Source organism: Triturus cristatus, chromosome 5_1 (genome assembly GCF_964204655.1).
Source record: "Triturus cristatus chromosome 5_1, aTriCri1.1, whole genome shotgun sequence".
Taxonomy (NCBI): Eukaryota; Metazoa; Chordata; class Amphibia; order Caudata; family Salamandridae; genus Triturus; species Triturus cristatus.
In genome coordinates this window covers 858,790,166-858,814,768 of record NC_140587.1, presented here as the reverse complement: position 1 = coordinate 858,814,768, position 24,603 = coordinate 858,790,166, and the positions used below count along the sequence as shown (strand labels likewise).

The window sequence follows — 24,603 nt, the reverse complement described above, 5'->3', positions numbered from 1 at the left end:
CAATCAACAGGAATACACAGTTAAAAGTCACAAAAACAGTAGATTTATTTGGAATACGCATGAGTCTTTTTTGAGTAGTGAAAACATTGTCCACAAAGCATTGACTGAAGTGTACAAATTGGACACTTATGAAGCCTTGGCTGCTTGCATACACGGTCTGTTTCCTGCCAGCCCCAAATCGGCCAACAATATAGTACCTTTTATTCTTGATGTTTATGTTAGTCTGTAGAATTGGTTATCATTTTTCATGGTGCGCTCATCAGAGGAGTGATTACCTTACACATGCTTTCTGTTTGGTGCTTCTCTACAGTCTGTTGAACAAAATTAGAAAAATTAGAGACAATGTAACAAACATTACCATGGGCACACAGTTCCTTTCACAATTTTCAGAATATTCAGTAATACCAAAGCAGCTAGCACATCTCTTGTTGACCAAATCAAATTAAGCTCTAACCAATTATTTTTAAAAGTCTCTCCTAACCCTGTAGCTCTCTTCATTTCTGGCTGAAACTATCAGGCTAAGGGTCTTCAATATGTATTAGGAGACATTGTCCAGCACCATCAGAATTCCTCAATTCTCTAACCCTGTGTTTGGAAACAAATAGATAATCAAGACCGGACTACTCTGGTTTTATTTGACTATCCTGTTCATTCAAACCTGCCCTTCGCAGTGGGCAACATAAATAAACCCTCAAATCATTTCCTTGGAACTTCTCCTCTCTTTAATGGTTTAGCCCAGCCAGCAGCTGAGATTCCAGAGGCCTTTATCAGGGAGGATTGTGTCCTGTGCTCAGGTGAGAGAATATAAGCAAATGGTATCCACCTGAACCTTTTGTATTGTGTGCAAGCAAATGGTCAGTAGACCATTGCTTTCGTAGATTCATTACTTTCTCACAAAACATTCAAAACTAATTAAGGTGCACAAATTAGTATGCAAGCAAGACAGAACTGCTGTGCGGTGCGTTTTTAGTTCCTGCCTTCTCACTTGTTTACACTCCTTTCAAAAGCAACGAGATAGCAAGCAACTACTTGGCTTCCTGTTATTTTGCCGCAATCTGAGAATTTTTTATTTTTTATTTTTTTATTTGAGTTTTTCTGTGATTTCATAATAAGTACAGGCAGTAAAAACTAAATGTGTATTCATGTAGCAATTTAAGATCCACCGTTTTATTGTAGAGAAATTCAAAAATAATATAGTTCATATAATTTAATAGGACCCATTTAAGGAAGGATTGATAGTGAAGTCTAACAAAAAGAAATTAACCTGCCGCTGTCAAATAGTTCCACACTTCCAGAAACGTTTTGTTGAACCTACCCTTCTTTCCAGCATTAACTTTTTCACTTATTTTTTTCTGTATGTAGTTACTAAGCCAATGTCAACCAAAGGGCTATGTGATTATTTCTATTAATATTTTAAAAAAGGCGATACTTATGGCAACAAAAACAAATGTCCTTTGTGCATGAAGTAAACCTGAAATGTGTGAGCTACTGTCTTATTAATATAATCTTATGAGGAAGTCTTCTTTGGAATCAGTAACGCCTGACTGACATGGTCTTTCTTTGTGCGACTCAATGTCCATGTAGTTGACAAACTAGTTGGCTATTTATAAAGGGGGAAAGTCTGAAATACTGCCATGGGGCTCCAGTTTCTGACTAACACCTCATTAACCTGGCCTCATTTTGAGAACCCTACTTCCACTAGGACATTGATGCAGCACTCTTATTAAAATCTCCGATTTACACAGTGGTGAAGGGCCTGCATTTAAAAATTAACAGGATTCCAAAAAATCGTGCCAAGCCATCTGAAATCCAAGCTTCTCCTTGCCGCCATCCAGTCTAATAGTGTATCAACTTTGTTTGCCATCAAGTGACTTAATAAGCTTCAAATACAATGAGAACAATCTGCCTGGCCGGCAATAGGGTTTATTTCAATGTTGCCCTATAATGAGGTCCTGTTTTGCTACAACATAAAGAAGTCTTAAACCTATGTATCTGTCCTAGTGTACAGATCATCTGTTCAAACTGTTGCCAGTTATTCACTCCCAATGCTTACTCGTGAAACAAGAAATCAGACAAGAAATCAGTAGTCAAAGATTCCACATCTCACTTGATTATACCTTGAAGGTTTGCAAGCCAAAAAGAGCATTTATGTTAGTGACTGGGAAGCTGAAATTTCTGATGTTTAAACACCCTTTTAAATAAACATGCCTCTTGCAATAGTAGATGTGTGGTTGCAGGTCTTCTGTGTAGAGAAATCACATTGGCCCATGTGTGTCCATTTCTATTCCGATGTTGTTCCTGTTATATTATTTCAAGTGATGGTGAAGGCCATTGTTTGTTTTGCGGCCCTCATGCCTCTGCAAGCATTGTATCTCCTGTTTCTCGTGCCTCACAGAAGCACTGCTAAATGACATAAATATGTAAATGCATATACTCGTTTTGGACTCTTAATACACATAAGAGAAGCTAGGGCCGGATTTACGAAGCCTTTTTGCATTTGCAAATTTCCCAGTTCTGTGAATCGTCCAGTTAACAACCGCAAATAATGTGTTTATATTATGTATGGAACTCAAATTGCGTTTCGGTAACCTTTTACCAAATTGCAGTTTGGGCTTCTGACCAGATCCTGGTTCAGTACTTGGAAAGGATGTCTTTAGGGCGTTCCTTCCAAATACGGAATTGGGTTGGTATGTATTAATGTTTTGCATCCGAAATCTGGTTACATTAATACTTTACCAACTATTGAAAGGTAGTAGTAAGCCATTCTCAAACTGGAAGGTGAACCTATTTATAAGAGTAGGCAGTGGTCCCGGGGTCTACTGCTTACTCTTTATAAAAAAAAATTAAAAAACACACATTTGTAGCATTTTATTCTTTTAAAAAAAAAAAAAAAATTGTTTTATGTATCCCGTTCTTTACCCAAACAGCATCACCCTACACTGTAAGTAGCCCTCTGGGTTAGGTCATGTCGACATCTCTTTACCCCCCTCAGTCAGGGCAATCTGATACTAAACTGAAGTCAGATTAAGAGTACTCAAGAACTTGGCAGCTTCCACCCTGTCAATGTGCTCAGCAGCCTGGGGGATTGGGGTGAGCAGTCCGTCTTGGTGACGGACTTGAGACCTTTATAATCCACACAGAGCCTGAGTTCGGGGGCGGCGCCCGGTGGGGTGGCTTTGGGTACCAGCACTACTGGGCTAGACCATGGACTATTGGAGTGCTCACTCACCCCCAATTCCTGCATCCAGGAGACTTCCTCCTTAATGCTGGCCCTCTCCTTGTCAGCTAACCTGTAAATGTTGTTCTTTACAGGCAGGCTTTCTCCAATATCAATATCATGGGTACACAGATGTGTAAGCCCAGGGGTAAGGGAGGACAGAGAGGCAAACTGCCCCAATAACTGGTGCTAGTCCCTCTGCTGCTCTGGGATCAGGGTAGGAAAGAGGGTGACACATTCCACTGACCCAACCTGCTCCATGGAAGATAGGAGTTCGAGGAGAGGTTTGCTCTCCTCTTTCACCTCATCATGTCACCAGTAGCATGGAGACATAGCAATCAAATGGCACATGGACTGATCATATTCACAGCTTTTGTTGAGTTCCCAGACTACTTAGCGCAGTTTTTCAGTGGGTTAAAAAAAAGTCATAGGTACCAAAAGTACAATAATTATTTATACTTTGGTATTTTTAAGAAATGCATCTATAAGCCCTTTATAGGCTGTATAATTACCTTGTCTTTGCCAAATCACCATCTTTTTGTATTGAAAATTTTGTATCACCAGATTCAGTTATGCCCTTTCCTCAGAACTTCATCACATACACAGAATCCAAACAATGCCAAGTAAACCATAAATATAAGTTTTTATTTGCATTCTGCAATAACAGTGTCACAAATTGTAAAAACAATAAAATTAGGACCAAAAAAAAAAGGCTTTCTGTAAATAAAGATACAGATTGCATAACCAAATAAATTAAACCTAAAACTATGCCAGAGATGTGTAGTGCACCTTTACAAGTAACAAGGTGGACTTGAAAAAAAACAGTTGACAGTACTTCGCACAAAATAATTTAAATACAATATAAAACAATGTTTTATAACCCAGTAGCAGGCTCCCTGTAAGGCAGTCCTCTCTAAGATATATAGGGGTGGAGCTACAGGTAGTCTCATAATGTAAAATCTGCAGGTAGCCCAGGATAGTTTGTACACACCCAAAAACCAATATGTTTGTGTGCGTTCACACATTCCTCCATGACTCATTCTTACCCTGGATACTGCAAACATTCTACTTCGGTCAAGGGCAAAAGTAAACCTATTTTTTAGGTGGAACAGGTGAGGAAACCTCCTAAAATGATGACCGTGTAGGGGGGAAAGCATTTAGCGAACCTCAAGTCCATTAACGCGGATACATTTTCACGTGCACAATTGGTCACTATGTTTTGTTGCTTGTGAGGAATTCCCTTCACATTGGTCTTAAGGGGAATTCTGATATGATTTCTGCTAGAACTGCTGGGAACCTGCCACTGCTGTAGGAAACTGTTGGAGACCTTTGAGAGTTCCAAAATTCTGCAAACCTGCTCCCAAACATAGGCGTAAACCTGCAGAAGTAGATTTATCTTTTTTTTTTTTTTTTTTTCTCACTCAACCTGCCTCTCCATTAATTTCTTCAACAACTGTTGCACTTTTCATTTGGTTGTTTTGTGTACTGCCATATTGAATTGTGGCCCACTCAACGTTTATTTTTTACTATTCTGCTGAGGTAAGCATAATGCCCCACTTTTCTTCCACATAGGTAAGTTGTTAAACCATTGTTTACTCCTCAAACTCTGCTGGGTTTCAAAACTGGCCTACGATACACCGATATATTTTAAGGTGCTCAGACCATATAGTGCATTGGTTGGGATGCAATTTAATTCAGCGCATGTCATTGCAGTTGATTTTAATCACGGATAGGTTTTCAAATACAATATTACTCTTCAAAAATATTTAAGACTCCATTTTACTCATCTTTCAAGTTCCTGTTCTTCAAACATCCAACTAACCTTACTATCCAAAATTGTAAACTGGAGAAACCCGCCCAGCCTTGCATGTCACGAGATGCTAAGTCTATTCAACTATTTCTGTTCTTACAAAGCTTGTCCTTCAAGACTTGGGGTAAATAATGTGCGTCACTAAATCAAAGGGTCTACAGAGCGCTTGGAGACAGTCGTAAGAGGGCAGGCAATAGTGCATGCTGCCCAGGTTCTGAGATGTAAGTCATTGGCGTCCTGTTTACTCCTTTCGACCAACATTATGAGTTGCATTAGAGCCTTATTGCCATGCAAAATACGTTCAACTCGGTGTACAAACGGCTGCCCCTGGTGGCCTCTAGCTGCCAGTATTCCTCCTTGCGGTGTCTTCAGTTTTTGTTTCCAGCATGTTGATGATTTTATCTCTATTTTTTCTTGCTGGAAGAAAGGTACCCCAGGCATGCCACCATCTAAATGTTGACATTTCCATTAGTAGCATGCCTTTCTCCCTGTCATTTTATTTGTTGTTCAAACTTGTTTTCTCGTATCAACTCTTGGCCAGAGGTTTCCACAGATCCGAGTTTAAATCATCATTGTCCCTTCATTCGTTATATATCCAGTGTTCCATTTGCAACATGTCCGACCAACACTGTGTCTCAATGTGGATAGAGCTGATAGTTTTCTATTTCTGTTCAAGGTGTGTAAAAAGAAAACCTTGGTTGACTTCTTTAATTCAGGACATGGAATCTGGATTTCAAATCTCATTTTTAAATTTCAAACAAGATTCTGTCATTTACGGGGCATCGGTGCATCATCTTTTACCGAAGGTACAAAGCAGGCATAGCTTCAGCTCTGTGTACTGCAGGCTGCTGCAGATAGGTAATGTGTAACAGGCCTTCTCCACTTCCATAGCAATCTGTTGGGTAATATCATACAAGTAGATCTGTAGGTCACAGGCAGAGACTCTTGCTAATGTAAATATGAACGTAATTATTTTCCTGTCCTGGATTGTGGTTTCCTCCTGGAATATTCCTTCTGGGAGGACAAAGTGCAGTTTCTTTATGTGTTCGATCAGCTGCTGACTTTCACTTCTAAGCTCCACGCTTGTTTGTGAAGGTGCCGTGTGATGGTTGGTTATACTCAGGATTGTACACTTCCACCAAAAAATCCTAAAAAAACAAAAGCAATGATTTAAAGCACCTGCCTCTGTACCCCAACTCAACATAAACAAATAGTTGTTCTCACTTTACCCTTTTCCCATGGCTGCTTGTATGTGTTGTTAAACGGAAAATACAGAGAAACCCATTTGCCTTTTTATTTGTCTTGAATTTTCCTCACTTGAAGAATATTTTTGTATATTTTAATTTACAAAGGAGTCCTTTAGCTGTATTCGTTGGTATTGGGTCACAGATTTTCCAAAGCGGCATGCAATATCTGTTTTAATGTATTTGGGAGTCCTTTTTTTCCTTCTATTGAATGATGGAGGGTAAATGTGAGTGGAAGCAAGGCACTAAAGATATGATGACGTTTCTAACAGTGGGAGGCAGGATAACTCCGCAAATAAAGATGTTTTGCTTTTTCCTGATGCTGGTAAGCCCCTGGCATATACAAGGAAATTAACAAATTTTAGGAAGTTACCAGGACTGTGTGCGTTGAAACACGAAGGAAAATCTATGAATTCCATACAATTACCTTGCTTGTGTGCATTGCTCAATATCAGCAGACTGTATGTTTGGAGAAAAGTGGAAAATATATATATATATTTTTAATTGTTGTCACAGGAATAATATTTATCTATGTAAATAAAGGCTCCACTTCAACCAAAACCCTTAAAATGGGTAGGCCTCAGACCATTTCAGCACCAATTCTTATTTAGAAGTTTATGGGAGTAAAAGGGTGTATATGGGGTTCCAAACATGTGTAAATACCAACAAATTGATGTTAATACCAGTTATATTTCCCATTCAACTGACATGTTCTGGAATGCTCACTTCTAAATATCATGAGTAGAAAACCGTTGTGCACAGTCTATGGATATTCTGAAGTTGTGACGTCTGTATGCACGCGACTGAGCTCTTATACCGAACCTCAGCTTCTCGAGAGGTCCGATTCCCAGGGTAAAGATGGATTTCCTTATAACAGTAATGGAGAATTATCTTTTCGGCCTTCAGAAATAATGACCGACTTTCACAAACAAATTGATTATTAAGTTCCTTAAATGCTGGCCACATCCCTATCATGTTCCAGAGACTAGATATTTGGGCATTTAAAATATGGCTACTACGTTTTAAGTTATGAAATCTGGCAGTGGAAATGCCATCATTCGAAACAGGCTTGGGTGGTGTGTCCTTCCTCAGGTCTCTTTCGATCATGTCAGTAGTCCAGATGCAGTTGCCCAACATGCAAGAGAACTAGTAGATGAGGAGAGTTGACCCATTGCCTGCTGCGGTGGTGGGAGGAAGCAAAATGTGAAAGACCATTGAACTGACAAATGGATGAAGAGGGCTGGTCCAAAGCCCTCAGTGCATTTATATTTGCATGTCTTTTTTTTATGATTAGTTTTATTACAAAGGAAGGTAAGATGTCTTAAGCTACCTTTAAAACTAAAAAAAGATAACACGCTGAGCATAAACCTTTGGTGTGTCAGAATAGCCCAGGGCAAGTGAATATAGAAGAAAAAGAAGGTCGTAATCGCTTTCAGAAAGTCAAATGACCTGAAATCACCTGAAGATAAAGAGGGCAGGTGTTCCAGTACTTGGGGCCCAATGAACCTCAATATTTTGCAGCCACAATGGGAGGCTCCTAAAATGAAGAACTCCAATAAAAATTTGAATGTTCCAATAGGGGGACCACCTGGTATATATTGGGAGGCAGGAGATGCACTCTTTGAAAAAAGGGGGCCATATTTGAATAGTGCTCTTTGGCAGAGAGCTTGAAGAAAATTCCTAGGTGCACAAGGTGCTGGGACAAAGTTCTTAGAGTGACAGTGACATGGCCAACATTTCTCCTCCGAGAAACTTGCTGCACTGTGTGATTTTGTGTAAATGCTGAAACTTAGCAAGAGGTTCATATGTTACTACCAGGCACACGACAGTGCACTAATGCAGCCATGAGAAGATGTATTCAGCCACATTTGCAGGATAGTCTTCTTTCAGCAGGAAGGGTGAGCTTTTCTAACATGGGACTGTATGCCAGTCCCGCCACTCTGGCATTTTCCAGGTGAGTTGAAGGCTGGGGGGGGGATACTTTCAAAGCTGAAAGCACATGCCCATTCTTGCTGCTGACTGCATTGTGGAACTCGTTTGACCAATTTTGCCAAGGGTGAGTTTGACGTCCAGGCTGGCCCTGTTTCATAATACCTGAGTGGCAAACTCCGTCCTTCAGTGTGCATGTGCAAAGGGGGACCTTGCAGTGATTAATATGCAGAAAGATTATTCCAGGGGCTCAAAGTTCATCTTAGGATCTTGCCGTTGGTGCGACTGAATGCGGAGGTAACTAGTGACCAAGGATGGTTGTGCCTGAATCCACTTCATGCCTCTTCCACTGTTACACACTTCCTGTTGCTTTAGCTCACTCGTTCATGTACTTTTTCGCCCCTGCTTTCTTCTTTTGTCACGGTTTTTCTATCTTTCTCTTCCTTAGACTGGTTTTCTTTAATGCCTTCCTTTGTCTTAACCTTGGGCAAAGTCTGATGATGAAACATAAGTCCCAGTGCCCACCACCTCCATCCACTGGCACAAGTTAAGCATCTGGGGCTGACAAGAGCCGTAGAGGTAACAGAGGGTAAGCAGGAGCCTCAAGGATTTGGGTAGCAGCCTCAGGGAAATAAATAGAGAATGTAGCAACTGGGAACCCAAGACTGAGTAGTACTCAGGAACAGACTTTGAGATTTAACCATCAGCGTCTGCTCTGTGTCCCTTGCTATTCTAAGTCCCGACATGGGAGAAGGTCTTTTGCGGTCAGGACCGCTAGACTGTGGATCTCCCTGCCACCTCATTTGCGCCAGATGGAGTCGGGCAAGAGTAAAGGAAGACTCTAAAAACCAGGCTCTTTAGTCAAGGGTAGGTGTACTGGCTGGCTAGTCCTCTTCTGCAATCTCCATGTAGCGCCGGGACAACTGTGAGGTAGCTGTGCCCTTTATTAATGTTTATTGTATAGTACTCTTTGGAACACTGCGGAAGGGGTGAAGCTTCGGAGTTCTGGGGTTGCACAGGAGCCTGAGACCCTTAGGGTTCAGTAGAGCGGAGGGTAAGCAGGACATTTCTTGAGTCCATGACTCAGATGAGCACCATCCTTACAGACCTGGTGGTGCCCAGGATCTTCCAGGTAAGAGTGAGCAAGTACTACAGGTCCTACGGGTGAGCAAAGAGAACAGAGGACTTCAGGGTGAGAATGATTCCAATGTCATCTGAAAATGGACCAGGAGCATTTGGGGGCCTCAGGGTGGAAATGTCCTTACGGATCCTGAGGGTGAGTGGGTAGTTTGAGGACCAACCGATGAGAATCAAGACACTCTGGGTCTGATTGTGAGCAAGTCTCCTGAGTTCCTGAGGATGAAGGAATATCTCCAGCCCTATGGGTCAGCAAGATCTTTTAGCATTCTGTTGGTCAGTGGACCATGAGGATGGCTAAAGGTGATGGAGATAAGGGCATTTGTGTATCTCAGGGTGAGCAGCAGATTCAGGCACATACTGGTGAGATGGAGATTTAAAACCTGAAGCTGAATATCGCATGGCCTGTGGGTGAGTTTCAGTGTAATAATGGCATTTTCAATCTTAACCAAAGGTATCCCTTTACCAGCTTTAAAACGCCTAATTTACTGCAAACGTCTCCCAAAATTGGTCCCCTCAAAGACGTAATGCTTTGCACAAAGTTGCCATGTGCAAATGTGGGGCACTTTTTTGGGCGGTGCCCGGTCTTAGTCCGACCCTGGATATAGGATTAACCTTAAGGGAAGACCTGTTCCGTCGCCAAGCTCTATATATGGGTAAATGGCATGCACCTCAATTTAGATTCTGTGCTCTCAGATTTTGGCCTTTGGGGTAGACTTTTCTGCATTTGAAACGTGCCCCTGCTTTCCTTTTAGATAAACCATTATATTGGCATTAAAAAAAAAAAAGTGACCAAGCAGTGATGAGCACCAGCGCATTAACGGGTATCACTTTTAATGGTGTTTCAGTGTAAATTACCTCATTATCTTAGGCTGGTGATGGTATGCTGCACTTCCAAACAAAGTAGTCTTGCTTTTAACTGTTATTCCCCTGATGATGGTGCCCAATCACCTGGCAGAGCAAGTAACGGTCCCTCCACCCGAACTAGGGCGGGGCTACTGTTACCGGCGAGCCAATATTGGAGAGACTTCCGGGTCAAGAGTTTGTTGACAGAGGCAGCTGAGGCCCTGCTTTCTTAAACCCTGCGGCTTACCCGGACTCTGAAATGAGGCAGGGAGACTGCAAGATTGGTGAGGTAGGAGCCCTGCAATGGCGAATGACCCACTAAACTTCCCCCAGAGTTTCTGCGGCCCACAAATGACGCATGAGAGTCTCAGCCGAGGGCTGGCTTTATCTATACAGATGGGATTTGAATTGCCTGCATACAAAAACAGAAAAGCGAAAGGCAAGCAGGCTTTCCGTGTGATAAAAGAAATGTGTAAGATGGAGGAAGTGCTTTAACAGGGCCGGTACTCTTTATTTGGAGATTACCTACACTTTTCAGTAGAGGTACAGTACTTCTCAGCAGTGACAGCCTGGCCGTTGATACCTACACTTCTATTTTTCTAGTTCAAACACTGAACGGAGGTTCCCATAAGCCTATCTGTAGACTGGGAAGGCAAACGCACAGGACTTCGTTCATGTCCAGAAACATAGATTGACCTGAGAAGCTCATTTGAGGTTTCCCTAACACAAGAATTCTGAACTTGCGGGTGGTTTACCGACAAAAAACAAAGGGTTTTAAAAATGAGAACTAGAAACAGTAGAAAATACGTAACTGTAATTCAGTTGAATATATCGATACAGTAAAATTAGAAATGAAAAATAAGTCAGTATCTGAATACAACATTGTAGAAGCCAGAGAACACATACTGCAGTTGTTTCTTTTTTCCCCAAGTGCGTGTGAATTTAACTTAAGCAACTACACCGAGTCATTGTCAGAGAACGGCTTGCAAAATTGTTTATAATTGCGTGTTTGGTGCCATTGTGTTCTGGGAAACCCACCCTTTGACAATGCAAATTTCAGTCACGTAATCCAAACGAAATTTAGACCTGCAGATCCTGAAGAAAGCCAATCAATTGAAAGTTCATTGGCTGAAACGTGAGATTATATTTTCTCGTTCACGTCCAAATATCTCATTTTTAATCTTACCCCAGGGACCACACAATAAAGTTTTTGGTACCCCAGGGGTATTTTTAACTTCGCACTTTCATGGCATTCACTACTCGCAACACCAAAAACGCTCCACTGTAATCAGGCGTTGAAGCACACCTAGGAGGCATTCGGCTTCCTGGGTAAGAACCCGATGATGAAGCATGCCACCAACTAGGTTGGTGGGTGAGGGTTCTTCTATAAACCTGATGGGTGTCCTGCAAGGGAAATTGTGTTGTTGATGACCTGCATGATTGGACTGTCTAAAGCTTGGCTTTGTGTTCGTTCTCTTTGTTTGTTGATTCTTAGACTAGGGGAGATGAACCAGCACCATTGTTCCCTCCTCTTTCTCTTCCCTGTGTCAAGTGAAATACAAAATACCCATTTGGTAGGATTTGTTGGTTATTGGTTAAAAGAGTGATTAGTGCCACAAAGAAATAATACTTCGGTAGGGTGACCTGATTTTGACAACCAAAAACCAGGACATTTCCCAATAACAGAAGGAGAACTGCAATGTTACATTATCTGAGCAACACAGAATTCCAGTGCTCATCAACATAGAAATGCAGAAAATGTACTAAGAAAATACATAAAATGCAATTTTGAAACCAGGTATTATTCTTGTTAATTAAATTGCCTTCTTATAACATTTGCTAACTAACCCTGCTTTGGACACACAAATGTGCCTTCTACTATTTTCAGTCGACCCTCTCTAAAAAACCGGGACACGAGCCAAATTTGCTCAAATCTGCCAGGGCAGCTGTGAAAAACTGGGACTCCTGTCTAAAGTATAAAAGAGCAGGTACTACTGTTGGTAATTTTGGCATCATTCCATTTGTCCACCTGTGATGAATAAAAAGGCCTGGACGGGGGTCTCCGGAAATTCAAACCTTTGGCCTGCGGGTGGCGCACAGTTCTCAGTATCACACCTGTGAATACCCTTCCTTTCACCAACGACATGCAACCGCTGCCGGTTCTAGCCAAATGGACTTACCCGACCAATGCTGAGAAGCACGCAAGAACAAATGTGCATTTAAGGACCAAAATGCACCGTCCACCGTCGGAGTCGCTCGCGCTCATATTGTCCTGCTGTTAACACTGACGTCTGTCGCTTTACCCCGCGCCGAATGATCTGTGTTCAATACTCCCGCACGCCCATAATACATTTATGGGAGTGTTTGGAATTCCCCTATATATTTAACAAGTTCTTTGATGTGAAAGGAAACTGAAACTAGCTTAGTCACCGTCAAGCAGCAGTGAGGCAACCTCGTGCAATGACAACACAATGTTTATTATTGTGTTTCCATAATTGTTCATTTCTAAGTGACCGTTTGTTAAATTGTGTACACATTTGACGTTAGTATGTGGTCTTCAGTGAAAGCTGTGTTCATTATATTTCATTCTACTATAAAATTAATTTCTGCTAGAGTGGCAGTTGATAGGAATGGGTGGTGGGGGGAGAGGCGGTAACTGGTGAGAAAATATCTGGCGTCAGCCGAGTCTATTCCCTCCCTGTCCCCACCCCCTATGAATTGTTTGTCTTCTTGATGTCTCGACATGCCTCTCGCTCTAATTTTGCACCTCACCATTCTGTTTCCGTAGACGCGGTTTCAAGCTGCAAAGGGGAAAAGCAAGTTTTTTTCCACTCTGTGAAAATTCTCGACTCCGACTTTTATAAATTACAATGTTTTCTGACATGCATTGTTCTGAGAAGACACAGATTACCTCACAAATCAAAATGAAACTCAACTTGTTTTGCATGTATTGTTGACTTTATTGCAAAAAGGAAACTTAATGTTGTCATTATTATAACAGCTATTCAATTTGTATCGATCGCAGCTATAGTTCAATTGCTGATCGCTTAAAACTTGGGTTCTTTGGTGATATGGGACGGCTCAAGGGTCCCCTTTTATAGGGTCATTGGATCGCTATTTGCCGTTGCTAAGCACCGGCATTTATTTGTGAACAAGTATTTATCGGAATGTACCACAGGGTGGCGCCCTTGTATATTTATTTAGCAGTTTTTATTAGCGAAGCATTCAGCTATTTTATATATCCAGCGGGTGAAGTGCATTAAAAAAAATATTGTAACTGTAATTCGAACTTGTATAGCGTTTACTACCCCTGACGAGGCGTTGAAGCGCTACTCCAGAATCCAAGATGACCGGTTGTTTGTAGATTAGAAATGTTTTTATTTTCTTTGTACAGTAGTTGTGTTAGGTTTGTGCTCTCGTTTTCTTGTGTTTAGTAGAGTTTAGTGTAGGGATAGAATGATGGGAATTGATTTGAAAGGGGGAATTAGAAAGTTGTTTTTGTAAGTAGTAGTCATGTGTGTCTGTTAGTTGGGGTGATGCATAACAAAGGGGGAAGTTTGAGAAGGATGTTTGAGAGTTCATAGTCAAAGGTTTTGGATGAGTCAGAGGGAGGAGGGATGGGACAAAGGTAGAAAGGAGGATTTTTTTTTTATTACATAAAATGAAATTAGCTTACACATTTATGCACATGACACTTGACAAAGTTGTAGTGGCTGGAGAAAAAACCCTTGTATATAAATATGTGCATAACTGTGATGCTGCAAGCAGGGGGGGGGGGTCAGTGGGGGTGGGGTCAGTGACCGGGGGGCAGGGCCAAAGGTGTGACTAACAAAACAAAATATGTAAAGTGTTTGATCTTTCACCTTCAGGTAGCTACATATAAAACAGTGAACATGGAAAAGAAATACAAGTTACATTTTCAGTGGGAAATGCACTGTAGTACTTTATGAAACCTGTTGGACTTGGCCCTTTTTGCAGGGTCATCCCAGAACTTTTTGCGTTCCTCCTGTATTTTTTCTGACCTGTTTTTGTTGCATCAGTAGCAGGGCTGGTGGAACATTCTGGTTAGTCAATTTCATCCATAGTTTGCCTTGATTGGAATTGTCAAAAGCGGCCTGGATGTCTATAAACAAAAGTGCTGGGGTAATTTTGCACCCTTGATCCCTTCCATTAATAGGGAACGGGCTGTTAATTGTGGTTTCCCTATGTTTGCAGAATCCAGTCTGGTTCAGCGGGATGATGAGATTGGCTGAGGCCCAAGATGTTAACTGCTCTAAAATGGTACTGTTGAAGTATTTGGCCTCATTGTCGATAAGCGACACAAGCCAATAGATTTTTGTGCTGTTCTTATCGCCGTGTTTATGGATTGGGGAATTTATGGACCCTTTCCAGGAGGCCGGGATTACAGCATCTGCTGGAATATCGGCTCCAGTTTCTCTGACCACCAACTGGCGCCCTGTTTATACAGTGCAGGTGGAATCCCAATAGGGCCCAGGGGCCCCTCTGTTGGATATGTCTCTTTATTAGCAGGTGTAGTTGCTGTAAAGGAATCTGTGGCCAGATTCTGGGGCAGTCGTTGGCCACAGGCTGCCCTTTCAGCATCCTTTTTAGTTGTGTTTTTGGAAGAGTTGGGTAAGATTTCCTTTAACACTATTGCATGAATTTGCTCTTCCTCATAGTGGTTGAAGTGCTCATACAGGAACTTTGGCAAAGCTTCTTTTGTCAAATGAGAGCTGATCCCTTGGTGGGTGAGACGTTGTAACATATTTTCTTTGCGCCAAAACCGTGTGTAGTTATTACCTTTTATATCAAAAAGGAGCTTTGCTCAAAGCGAGTCTTTATCTTCCGTTTTTATTGTCCAAGTTAGCTTTTTTTGTGCTGCTTTATTCAGTCTCAACTCTCGTTGCAGATTATCGTCACTCTGGTTCAAGCTGAGTTTTCTAAGAATTGCATTTGTTTCTCTTGAGTGGCTTTACTTGCTCTAGTTGCTTAATTGTAAGATGAACCTGATGGGAGGTGCTCCTCACTCCCTTGAGATTTGAGAAAGTGGCTTTAGGAATTTGTGGACCCGGCTTAGGCTGACTCGAAACTAGCAGGGGTGGAGGATAGCCAGGGGCGTAGTACGGTGTCCGTAATATTCCCCAGTTCTTAAAGAGTGCCTGTTCTCTGAGAATCTTCCTGGCTATCTTTGTGGTTGCCCACGTGGCCTCAGGAGCCTAATTTCTAAAATTCAGTGGCAACCAAGTCGGATGATTTTAGGTGCTCCCTGCCGCCGATCTCTGCTAATAGGTGTAAAATGTTCCCCGTTTAATATGTCTGGTCTCTCTTGTGATTTGTATTCTGGTAAGAAGATTGTGACATTAGTATCTGGCTCTTCATCGGGAGAAGATTTAAAGCTGACTTGCACACTATTGAGCTTCCAAATGTGAGTGGGCCCTGGTGTTTGATTCCTTGTTTGGAATGTTTGGTAGAGCTAAGGGCGGCGTAGCTGATGGTGTGACTACTGGCTGAGTAGCCCTCTGAAGCTCCTCAGCCACTGACTTAGCGGGCTAATTGGCATCACCTAATTGAATGGCTCCAGCTCCCCTCACAGGGAGTGCTTGAGTGCCCGCATTTATGGTTGCCACTTGTGATAATCTTTTTCCTCATTCTGAGTCACCATTCCCCAGAGGGGGGGGGGGGACTATCCCGTCACCCTTGACTAAGTCTTTGCCAGTGGGCCCGTCCTCTACCTCTGCTATTTCTGTGTGCATTTCCATTATGTTGTCTTCCTGCAGATCCCTTAGGGAGATTCTAGATATGTTTTCTGTTTGAAAGCGCTCAGTGACTTTGTTTTTTTCTGTTCCTGCCTTTCCTTCTTTGCTTGTGGCAGGCTCAGGCAGTGTTCTGGTGTTCTTTTCGTGGAGTCTTCCTTTCCTGATAAGATTCAAGGTACTTTTTGATGGCTCTTTTGTCTACAGAGGAGGATGGTTGTTGGATATTAGTAATCTTGTTTGACTCAGTTTTGTCTTGGACTTGTTGGTCCTGTGGTCCTCTGGCTGACATGGTGCAGATCCTGTATCAGGAGGTCCGGGGTGAAGGCTTTGTCAGTCATAGATGGCGGTCTTTCCGCACCTCGTGGTTTGTTTAAGATTCATTAATAAATCGACTAGTGTGGTGGGTTTTTCCAGTACTGGGTCGCAGGTGCAGCCTACTTGCATCAGATGGGTGTCTGTTTGGGCTCGTTTAATCAAGTTATTCAGTTCCACAAGCTTTCCCTCTCTTCCAGAGACAAATACTACTAAGGAATTGAGGAGTGAGATAGGAGGCACGAATTGTCTGCTGAAGGACGTCAAGTAAGTAAAGGCAGGCAGTGCGTGTCAGATAGTAGTCCGAGTGAATGAGGTAAGATGGTTCCTGTGAGGCCTGCATGATGCACGGAGGATGAGAGGGCACCAGTACATTACAGGTGTGCTGTGATGGGTAAGCCGTGTGTCACACAGGAGATACTCCTGCCAGCTCTTCTAGTTTAGTATCCGGTGGTCCGTAGTAGGCATGGTGCCCAGCCCCTCTTCCTTTACTCCATGCCATGCCCCCTCCCACTACCCCTTCTCATTCTTCATAGCCTCCTTTTCGGTGTCTGACCCTCATGCCCAACCATGAAAATCTACCCATGCAGGCACAACTCCACAACAGTGATGTCTTCTGGAAAAACTACTGGTGGGTTCTAACTCTGAGGAAACCTTAAATTGAAAGACCATAGAGCTGCATCTTATGTATAAGCCCCAGGCTTCCAAAGTGCCTTGTCTGTGACACCCACACTTTCGTACATTGTTTGTACCAGAGCAAGGTTGCCTTGAAGTCTAACCAGGTCTAGGTATGAGTGTCCCACCCTTACTTGGAACTCTGAATGGAGAACGAATGAAGGGGGACTGGAATTCGTGCATTTGTTGTTTAGAAAGCTCCATTAAGCATATAGAAAGCTGCTGGGTGAGCTGGGCCAGCTTCCTGGGATTAGGAGCCCTCTGACTGTCCGAAGAAGGGAAAACTGGTGAGCAGGGATTGGAAACACTGGATTATTTAGGTTGCAACTGCTGTTTACTTCTCACAACAGATTGTGGGAGGAGAGTCAGCCATGTAACTATTGAAAAATGAGCGTGATGTTGCCAGGTGGTACAGGAAAAGCCAAGTGATGGGTGTTGAAAAACATACATTCTACTTACTAGTAGGGGAAACCTACCAGGTTGTTGAATTGTTTGCAGTTATAAGTTTGTTAGAGGGTGGAGAAACATGTATACCTTGGGGGTGAGGAGGCAGGGGTTGTACATTTAAGAGTTTTGGTAAAAACCAACAATAATTAGCAACTTTGCTGATATTTTCAAAGGTCTCCAGTTGCACTTCCTACTGTATATTCATACATAACTTTAGTTCCTAAAGAGTTTAAGGGAGTGCGCAAATAGGGTGCCAGAGTGTCCAAAACTTTTAGATATTTAAGGGAGTCTAGGCGAGACTTTTCTCCACATAGACAAATGTTTTACTTGTGAAAAAATAGGGGAAATATGTGCATATACACAGTTCATCATACTTTGAAGTGGAGTATCAAAGTACGAGCTAACTTGGAAAGTATACAAATGATGTAGATTTTCGAAGCCTACTAATTAAATTTTTGTGAATCCTGAAACATGAAGAAATTTATGGAAATTGTAGACAGAAGTCTTTGAGCAGGTTTCCTACTTTTTGTGCCTCTGATTCAATATTGTGATAAGCAGTTGGATTGAGAAAGTATTACTTGTTTTCGTCCATGAAAAGTTTGTTTGGTCACAGGCTTCATTTTCTTCTCTAGAATACGAAGATGGTGATCTGTCCTCTTGGATAAACAAAGAGAGATTTCAGGGATATCTTCAAGTAGATGGGTTTACATTGTACGAGCTTGGAGATACAGGTAAGACCCCATTTACTGCATTGATTATACAGTGATCAACCACTGTCATTCTCTTTGCTTGAAGTAGCAAATATCTACAATTGTCTTTCTTTTAATTAGAATGGGACCAAATATATTGTTTTGAATAACCTAATTCTATAAAATCAGTCTTAACTTAAATCAAACTGCTGTTGGGCCTGTTACAAGTTCAAGGTGTAGTTCCATGTGTATGCTTTTACTGAGTAGCTACCATTTGTTTTTCTTATGTTGCAGATTTGGGTACATCTATTTTGCTTTGCTTACATGCATCCCTTCTTGGCTTAAAAGAAGTCTTGTATATGTGATGGGCTGGGCAGATAGAATTTTGACCAATAATACTTTCAAGACTTATTTGATGTATTGTGAATACACTTTTGAGTACACAAGCATGCACATGTATTGCTTGCTTTTGGGTTAAAGGAATTCACACCAAGACACTTCTGCTTGGTCCATTCTCTATGAAGTTATGCATCGCTTAACTTGTCATGATCGACTGTGTTCCAACCCCTGATTTGTGTGGGGTTCTTGATGGCTCTATAATTACACGTCTTTTTTCAGTCCAGTTATTCTATTTCAGAAGGTGCTTCTAGCACACAACGCTCAACAAAAGTTGACAGTGGCCAAAATATCTGCATCCCACTATTCCTCACAGACTCTCCACGTGGAAAGGACTGCTCAGGTTGGCTAACCCTTCCCACCTCCTTTCAAAATGTCCCTTTCAATAACTAAAGAGTTAGACTAGGAGATTATTTCATTCATATATTGATCTTTTAGTACAACAAACGCCCCTGCTGCTTGGTTCATGACCATATTGTACCACTGATGGTAGAACCCCTTTGTCTTTTGGTAGGTATTTTACCACTAATACTTTGCCATCTGTGGCAACACCCACACCCATCATTTTACCCTCAAAAAAGGTCTAAAAACATACAAGGTTCGCGTGGACCTTTTGCTCCAGTTACCAATGTTATTCTATCTCCCTCACCCTGGTGCCTTGTATATGCTAACTATAGATGCCAAACTTTTTTTCCTTGGTTTTTTAGAAGCAGATTGCAAGGTACAAAGAGCAAAAAAATATGAAGAATATACAGTGCAAGCGTTTCTAATATTTAAGTGTGCATCTCGAGGTGTCACTCCCACTTTTGTTACCTTCTTACCTTTCAAACCATGATGAAAGACATCGTTCTTGACACCTTGATAGCATGTGGTTCTGTTTGATTGGATCCACTACAAATCTCACCATTGATCACTCTCTTACACTTCCTGTCTAGCCTTACTTTAGTCTCTAGCGCTCATTTGTCCAGTCTCTGGGGCCCATGTTTATCAATGTTTTGTGTTGTCCTTGTGCCATGCGAGGTGACGCAAAACCGAGAATGAGATTTATCAAGCCACGCAAGGCAACTTTGCATGGTCCTGCATTGCTTGGTAAATCTGGAGCTGAAAAGGCGTTTCACGGGTGGAGTGTGTGTGCCCACGCATCCACCCATGAATTTAGCTGCATTTATTTTATTTATTTTTTATTTTATTTTACAGAGTTTTATATAGCGCAAACTTGACCCGGTGATCAGGTATCGGAGCACTTTGCAGAGCACCAGTTGCATTACATGAGGACACATTCATTGTTAGGCACGGGGAGATTAAGTGATTTGCCCAGAATCACAGGATGTTCAGCTTCATTGCCGAGACTCCAACCCAGTTCTCCCAGATTCGAGGTCGACTGCCCTAGCCGTCTTGATACATAATGTGCCATACACAAATAAATCTTACTTAAATGGGGTAAAAACATTGTCTTTTATTGACCACCCACAGCCCTTTTGGCCAACTGTAGTCTTTTTCAAAAAGATCTCTTTAAGAGATTTAAATCGTAGACTATATCTGAAATATGGCTCACTTGAGATACTTTCTGCTTAAAAATGGCATGAGCTCCTCTATTCAAGCACATGCTTCATTATGGTCAGACCACCCATCATCTTCTCACTAATTGAAATTGGCTTTACCCCCGCTCAACAAGAATACACAGCTGATGCCCCACAGCATACTCCAGGATCTCTAAAGATCTTAGCCTAGAATATTTCCGTTGGCACTCTGATCCATTTCAAATATGTACACAATTGGTTGCTGTACGATCAACAACATTCTGGAATAACATTCATCTCACACTGACTGTTTTTATGGTCTCTCCAATATGTGGCAGTATGCAGCAAAAAAATCAAGAAGAAAAGGCAATTTTTTGGGCATACATGAAATAAAGTACCCTATTCATGTTAAGGTGTAGAAAATGAGCATCTCTATTTAATTTAAAATAAAACATTATTTCACCCCCAAGGGTAGAAAATCAAACAACCAAATGAAGAAACTTCTCAACAAATGTACATCCCGTCTCAAGCCTATTTTTTACTTCCCTTTTAAGCTGTCTCCTATTCCCTCTGATAATGTTCATCAGTACTTTTCAGCTGATATTGACAAAATTATTATTGCTGCTGATAACCTGCTCTGTTTAAACGTATGTGAACACTACAGCCATATCCAATTATTTCATCTGTCCTGGCCATCTTTTATTTGGTCCGATCTGCAATTAGTTTATAGGATCAATGCCAAGGTGTTGCAGTGCACCTCTCTGACAACACACTCAAAGACGATGCTTAAATGACTACTCTTCAAAAGGAACTTCCTCAGCCCCCTTTACAAGAGGCAAGACGAATCCCCTTTTTTGAAGCAAAAATTATTTGCCATGCCAAATACCATCCCGTTCCTAGCATTCACTCACTAAAGGACTGGAATATTTAGCAAAAGAACAGAATTGCATACAACTACAAGTAAGTCACTTAGTTGACACCAGACACTCGGTATTCTGGCCAGACCATGGATCCATGCTTCTTTTGATGTTAGGGAAGTTTAACTCCAGAGAAAGTTTGGAAATGCATGAGCCCACATTAATTTGGTAGATCTAGATGCCTCATTTGACATGGTCATCTACTCTGTCCTCTTTTAAAGGTTGTAGCAAAACCTTGTCAAAACTAGAGATGCTAACCGCTTGATTGAATTTATTTATTTCCATTTGAATCCATTTATCTCAAATTGTCCCTTTGTAATTTGGACCATTGAAAGTTCACAGTGGACTGCCACAACAGTCATATTTATATTTCATATTTTTCAGAAGGAATCTTGCACAAAATTCACAAATCATTGTTTTTTTACCAGGTAGTAAGGCACATGCTTACCTACGATTCTGTGCTGCAGATTGATATTTTAAAAAGTGTGTAAATCCACCAAGGATATCATTGCTTCCCTCCTTTACATTCAGTTCTAGTTGGAAAAAACAGCCATAACTTATATATTTTCCAACATTGCTCAGCAATTTGAGGCCGCACACCACTTCGGGTAAAAGAACATCTTTTATTTGAAAGGAACAGGCAGCTTCCGAGCCCATCTTTTTAAACCCTCGACCTGACGCGTTTCAGAGTCTCTCACTCCTTCCTCAGAGGTCATCCGGGCATTGTTAATCCGCTTGCAAAAAAAAAAAATATATATATATAAATATAGATATAAATATAGATATAGATATAGATATATATCTATATCTATATCTATCTATCTATCTACTGGCGGTCGCCAGTAGATAGTTATAGTTAGGACCGAGTTCCCATAGGAAATCTGAAAATTCTATGTTGAATAACTTTGGCGCCGGTTGACTTACCTTCGTGAAATTTTCAAAACTAATGGGGCGCTCCGCTCAACTCCTACCCTGAAAGTCTCGGGGTGATTCGTCAAGCGGGGGCTTAGTAAAAAGGGGGTCCCAAAACGCTTTTTCCCCATGCATTTTCCCATAGGACCTTTAGTCGAAGGTACAGCCCGAACGGCTGAACAGAATTACTTTAAATTTGGCAAAGAGGTAGTCCTCAGGTCAGGCATGTGCCTTTTGCTTAAATGGTGTAAATCCATTCCTGAGAAAATCCAAAGTAAAATCACATATATATCTGGGCGGAGCCTAACCACACATCTCATCGTGAGATCTGATTGGCTGTCAGCACTTCATCCAAGAAGTGTTGGCAGCCATCTTAGGACCAATATACATGATAGCATCTCATTAAAAAGCATTGCAGTTAATAGAAGGTTTTAAGACTTTAGTTACATTCTAAATCATTTGTTGATGGTACCATACTCATTTTAGGAATTGTGGTTTGTTCGAAGGTGATTTTACCATGTGAAAAAGCCTTCAGCTGTGATATCATGAATCATGTTTGAGAGAAAACTATTTTCTCATGCTTTTCCCACAGAGGTTTGGAAGGTGATCTATAAGCTAACTGAGAGCATATTTTCTGTAAATTCACATTATCTTTCTCATTCATGTGAGAATGAAGTGTGACATTTTCAGTAAAACATGTACATCCGACAAGGGCAGAGACTGTCAGTTGATTCCTTTGTGTTCTACTGCAGCTTCCCAGAGTGTTCTAAAGAACAACTAGAGGGCTAACAGTCCTACTTATGACAAACGTATGGCACACCTGAAGCCATCTTGGTTGGAATAAAGTGGTAATTCTTAAAACATTTAATTTAAAAAGGAACAAAATGAGGGGGTTCATTTTGCCATAGAAAGTTAGATTAGTGCTGCAGAAAGAAAAATTAGGGCACATTTTGAGTGACTTCTCAAATCCTCTTCTATTTCTTAAAAAAATTCTGACATGCAGACAAACATGCACTTTCAATACCAGCAGCAGACTTCCCTGGTGAGCAGTAGCTTTACTACAGTGATCTAATAAGCAACTAGAGTGCTAACATTCTGAATTTATGGCACATTTGTGACACATCTGAATGCCTTCTTGATGGAATCAAAGTAACATACTGAAAGTATTTCCTACTGAGGAGACTGTAGTAAATGAGGAAATTAGGAAACATCCTAACAAATAAGTCTCCCAAAATGGCCACCAGAGACAAAAGCGCCCAAATGTAGCCCAAATATCACCCAGCTGTAGCCCAAGTATAGCCCAATGACAGAATGCCCCAGAGTGTTCTAACGAACAACTAGAGCGCTAACAGTCTTACTTATGACAAAAGTATGGCACACCTGAAGCCATCTTGATTGGAATAAAGTGGTAACACTTAAAACATTTAATTTACAAAGGAACACAATGAGGGGATTTATTTTGCCATATAAATTATGATTAGTTCTGCAGAAAGAAAAATTAGGGCACATTTTGACTTCTCAAATCCTCTTCTATTTCATAAACAAATTATGACATGCAGACTGAAACATGCACTTTGAATACCAGCAGCAGACTTCCCTGGTGAGCAGTAGTTTTACTACAGTGATCTAATGAGGAACTAGAGTGCTAACATTCAGAATTTATGGCAAATGTGTGACACATCTGAATGCCTTCTCGATGGAACCAAAATAAAAAACTGAAAGTATTCCCACTGAGGAGACTGCAGTAAATGAGGAAACTTCATAACAAATAAATCTCCCTAGATGGCCACCAGACACAATAGAGCCTAAATGCAGCACAAATATCACCCAGATGTAGCCCACATGTAGCCCAATGACAGAAGTGTGCAAAACACTTATTTTTGGTGTATTTGCAGTTTTATATAGTGCAGACTTGTCAGGTATTGGAATACTTTACATGAGCATTGGTTACATCACACAAGATCAAATTCATTTTGGTTGTAGACATGGGGAGATTAAGTGATTTGACCACAATCACAGAATGTTGAGCTGAAGCAGAAACTCCAACCTGGTTCCCCAGTTGCAAAGTCTGCAGCTCTGGAAGTACCACATCCTCTCGCCAAGGTGCAACATTTAATCAAGTGGTCAACTGGATAAAAAAACATAAAGATTACAAATAATTTAAAAGTTCTTTGTCGCTATTTGAAAACTCAGAAAATATGTCCTCATTTTAGTTTTTTAGAGCACTAACCATAATTTTGATGCAAATAAGACCCTCTCATATATGTAATTTCTAAAGGAAATACTCTAGGTATTACAGTTTTGATTACATCAAGATGACGTCAGGCGTTCCACACTTTTTTTAATAAATATAGAATGTTAACAATCTAGCTGTTCATTAGGATACTGTTGAGAGGCAGAGGCCAGGGGCAAGTCCAGCTAACTATAACGCTCCCGAAACCTATGGTTTTTTCAGTGAATATATATATATATATATCTCCCCCAAGGGCCTTTGAAGTGACCCAGTCCCTTCTGTTCAACTTGCCTCTTTCCTCTTTAACATATGAAATACAAATAGCGCACATGTTATTTTGAATCTTTCATTCTCACTGACTTGTTGCATCCATATAAAACACTGGCATGTTCTTTCAGGTCAAGGGAGTCTTTACAGTACTCTCTACCCAACAGAGGGCATGACTGATCAGAATCAAGAACCATTAGAGTTACAGTATTTGGCCATAGTAATGCTCTGCACCACAGGTTTCCCTAAAATCTCACAAATTACAATTACTTTAAATCTAAACTTCTTGTTTCGGT

General features: G+C 41.2%; 1 protein-coding gene across 1 annotated transcript in view; it reads left to right on the top strand.

The window, feature by feature from the left end:
• Positions 1-24,603, top strand: part of TMX3 (thioredoxin related transmembrane protein 3) — a 258,760-nt gene that overhangs the window by 117,469 nt on the left and 116,688 nt on the right. Inside the window, exon 10 of the mRNA XM_085605893.1 lies at positions 18,006-18,104. Within this exon, the coding sequence (XP_085462019.1) occupies positions 18,006-18,104 (99 nt within the window). The remainder of the gene's footprint in view (positions 1-18,005; positions 18,105-24,603) is intronic.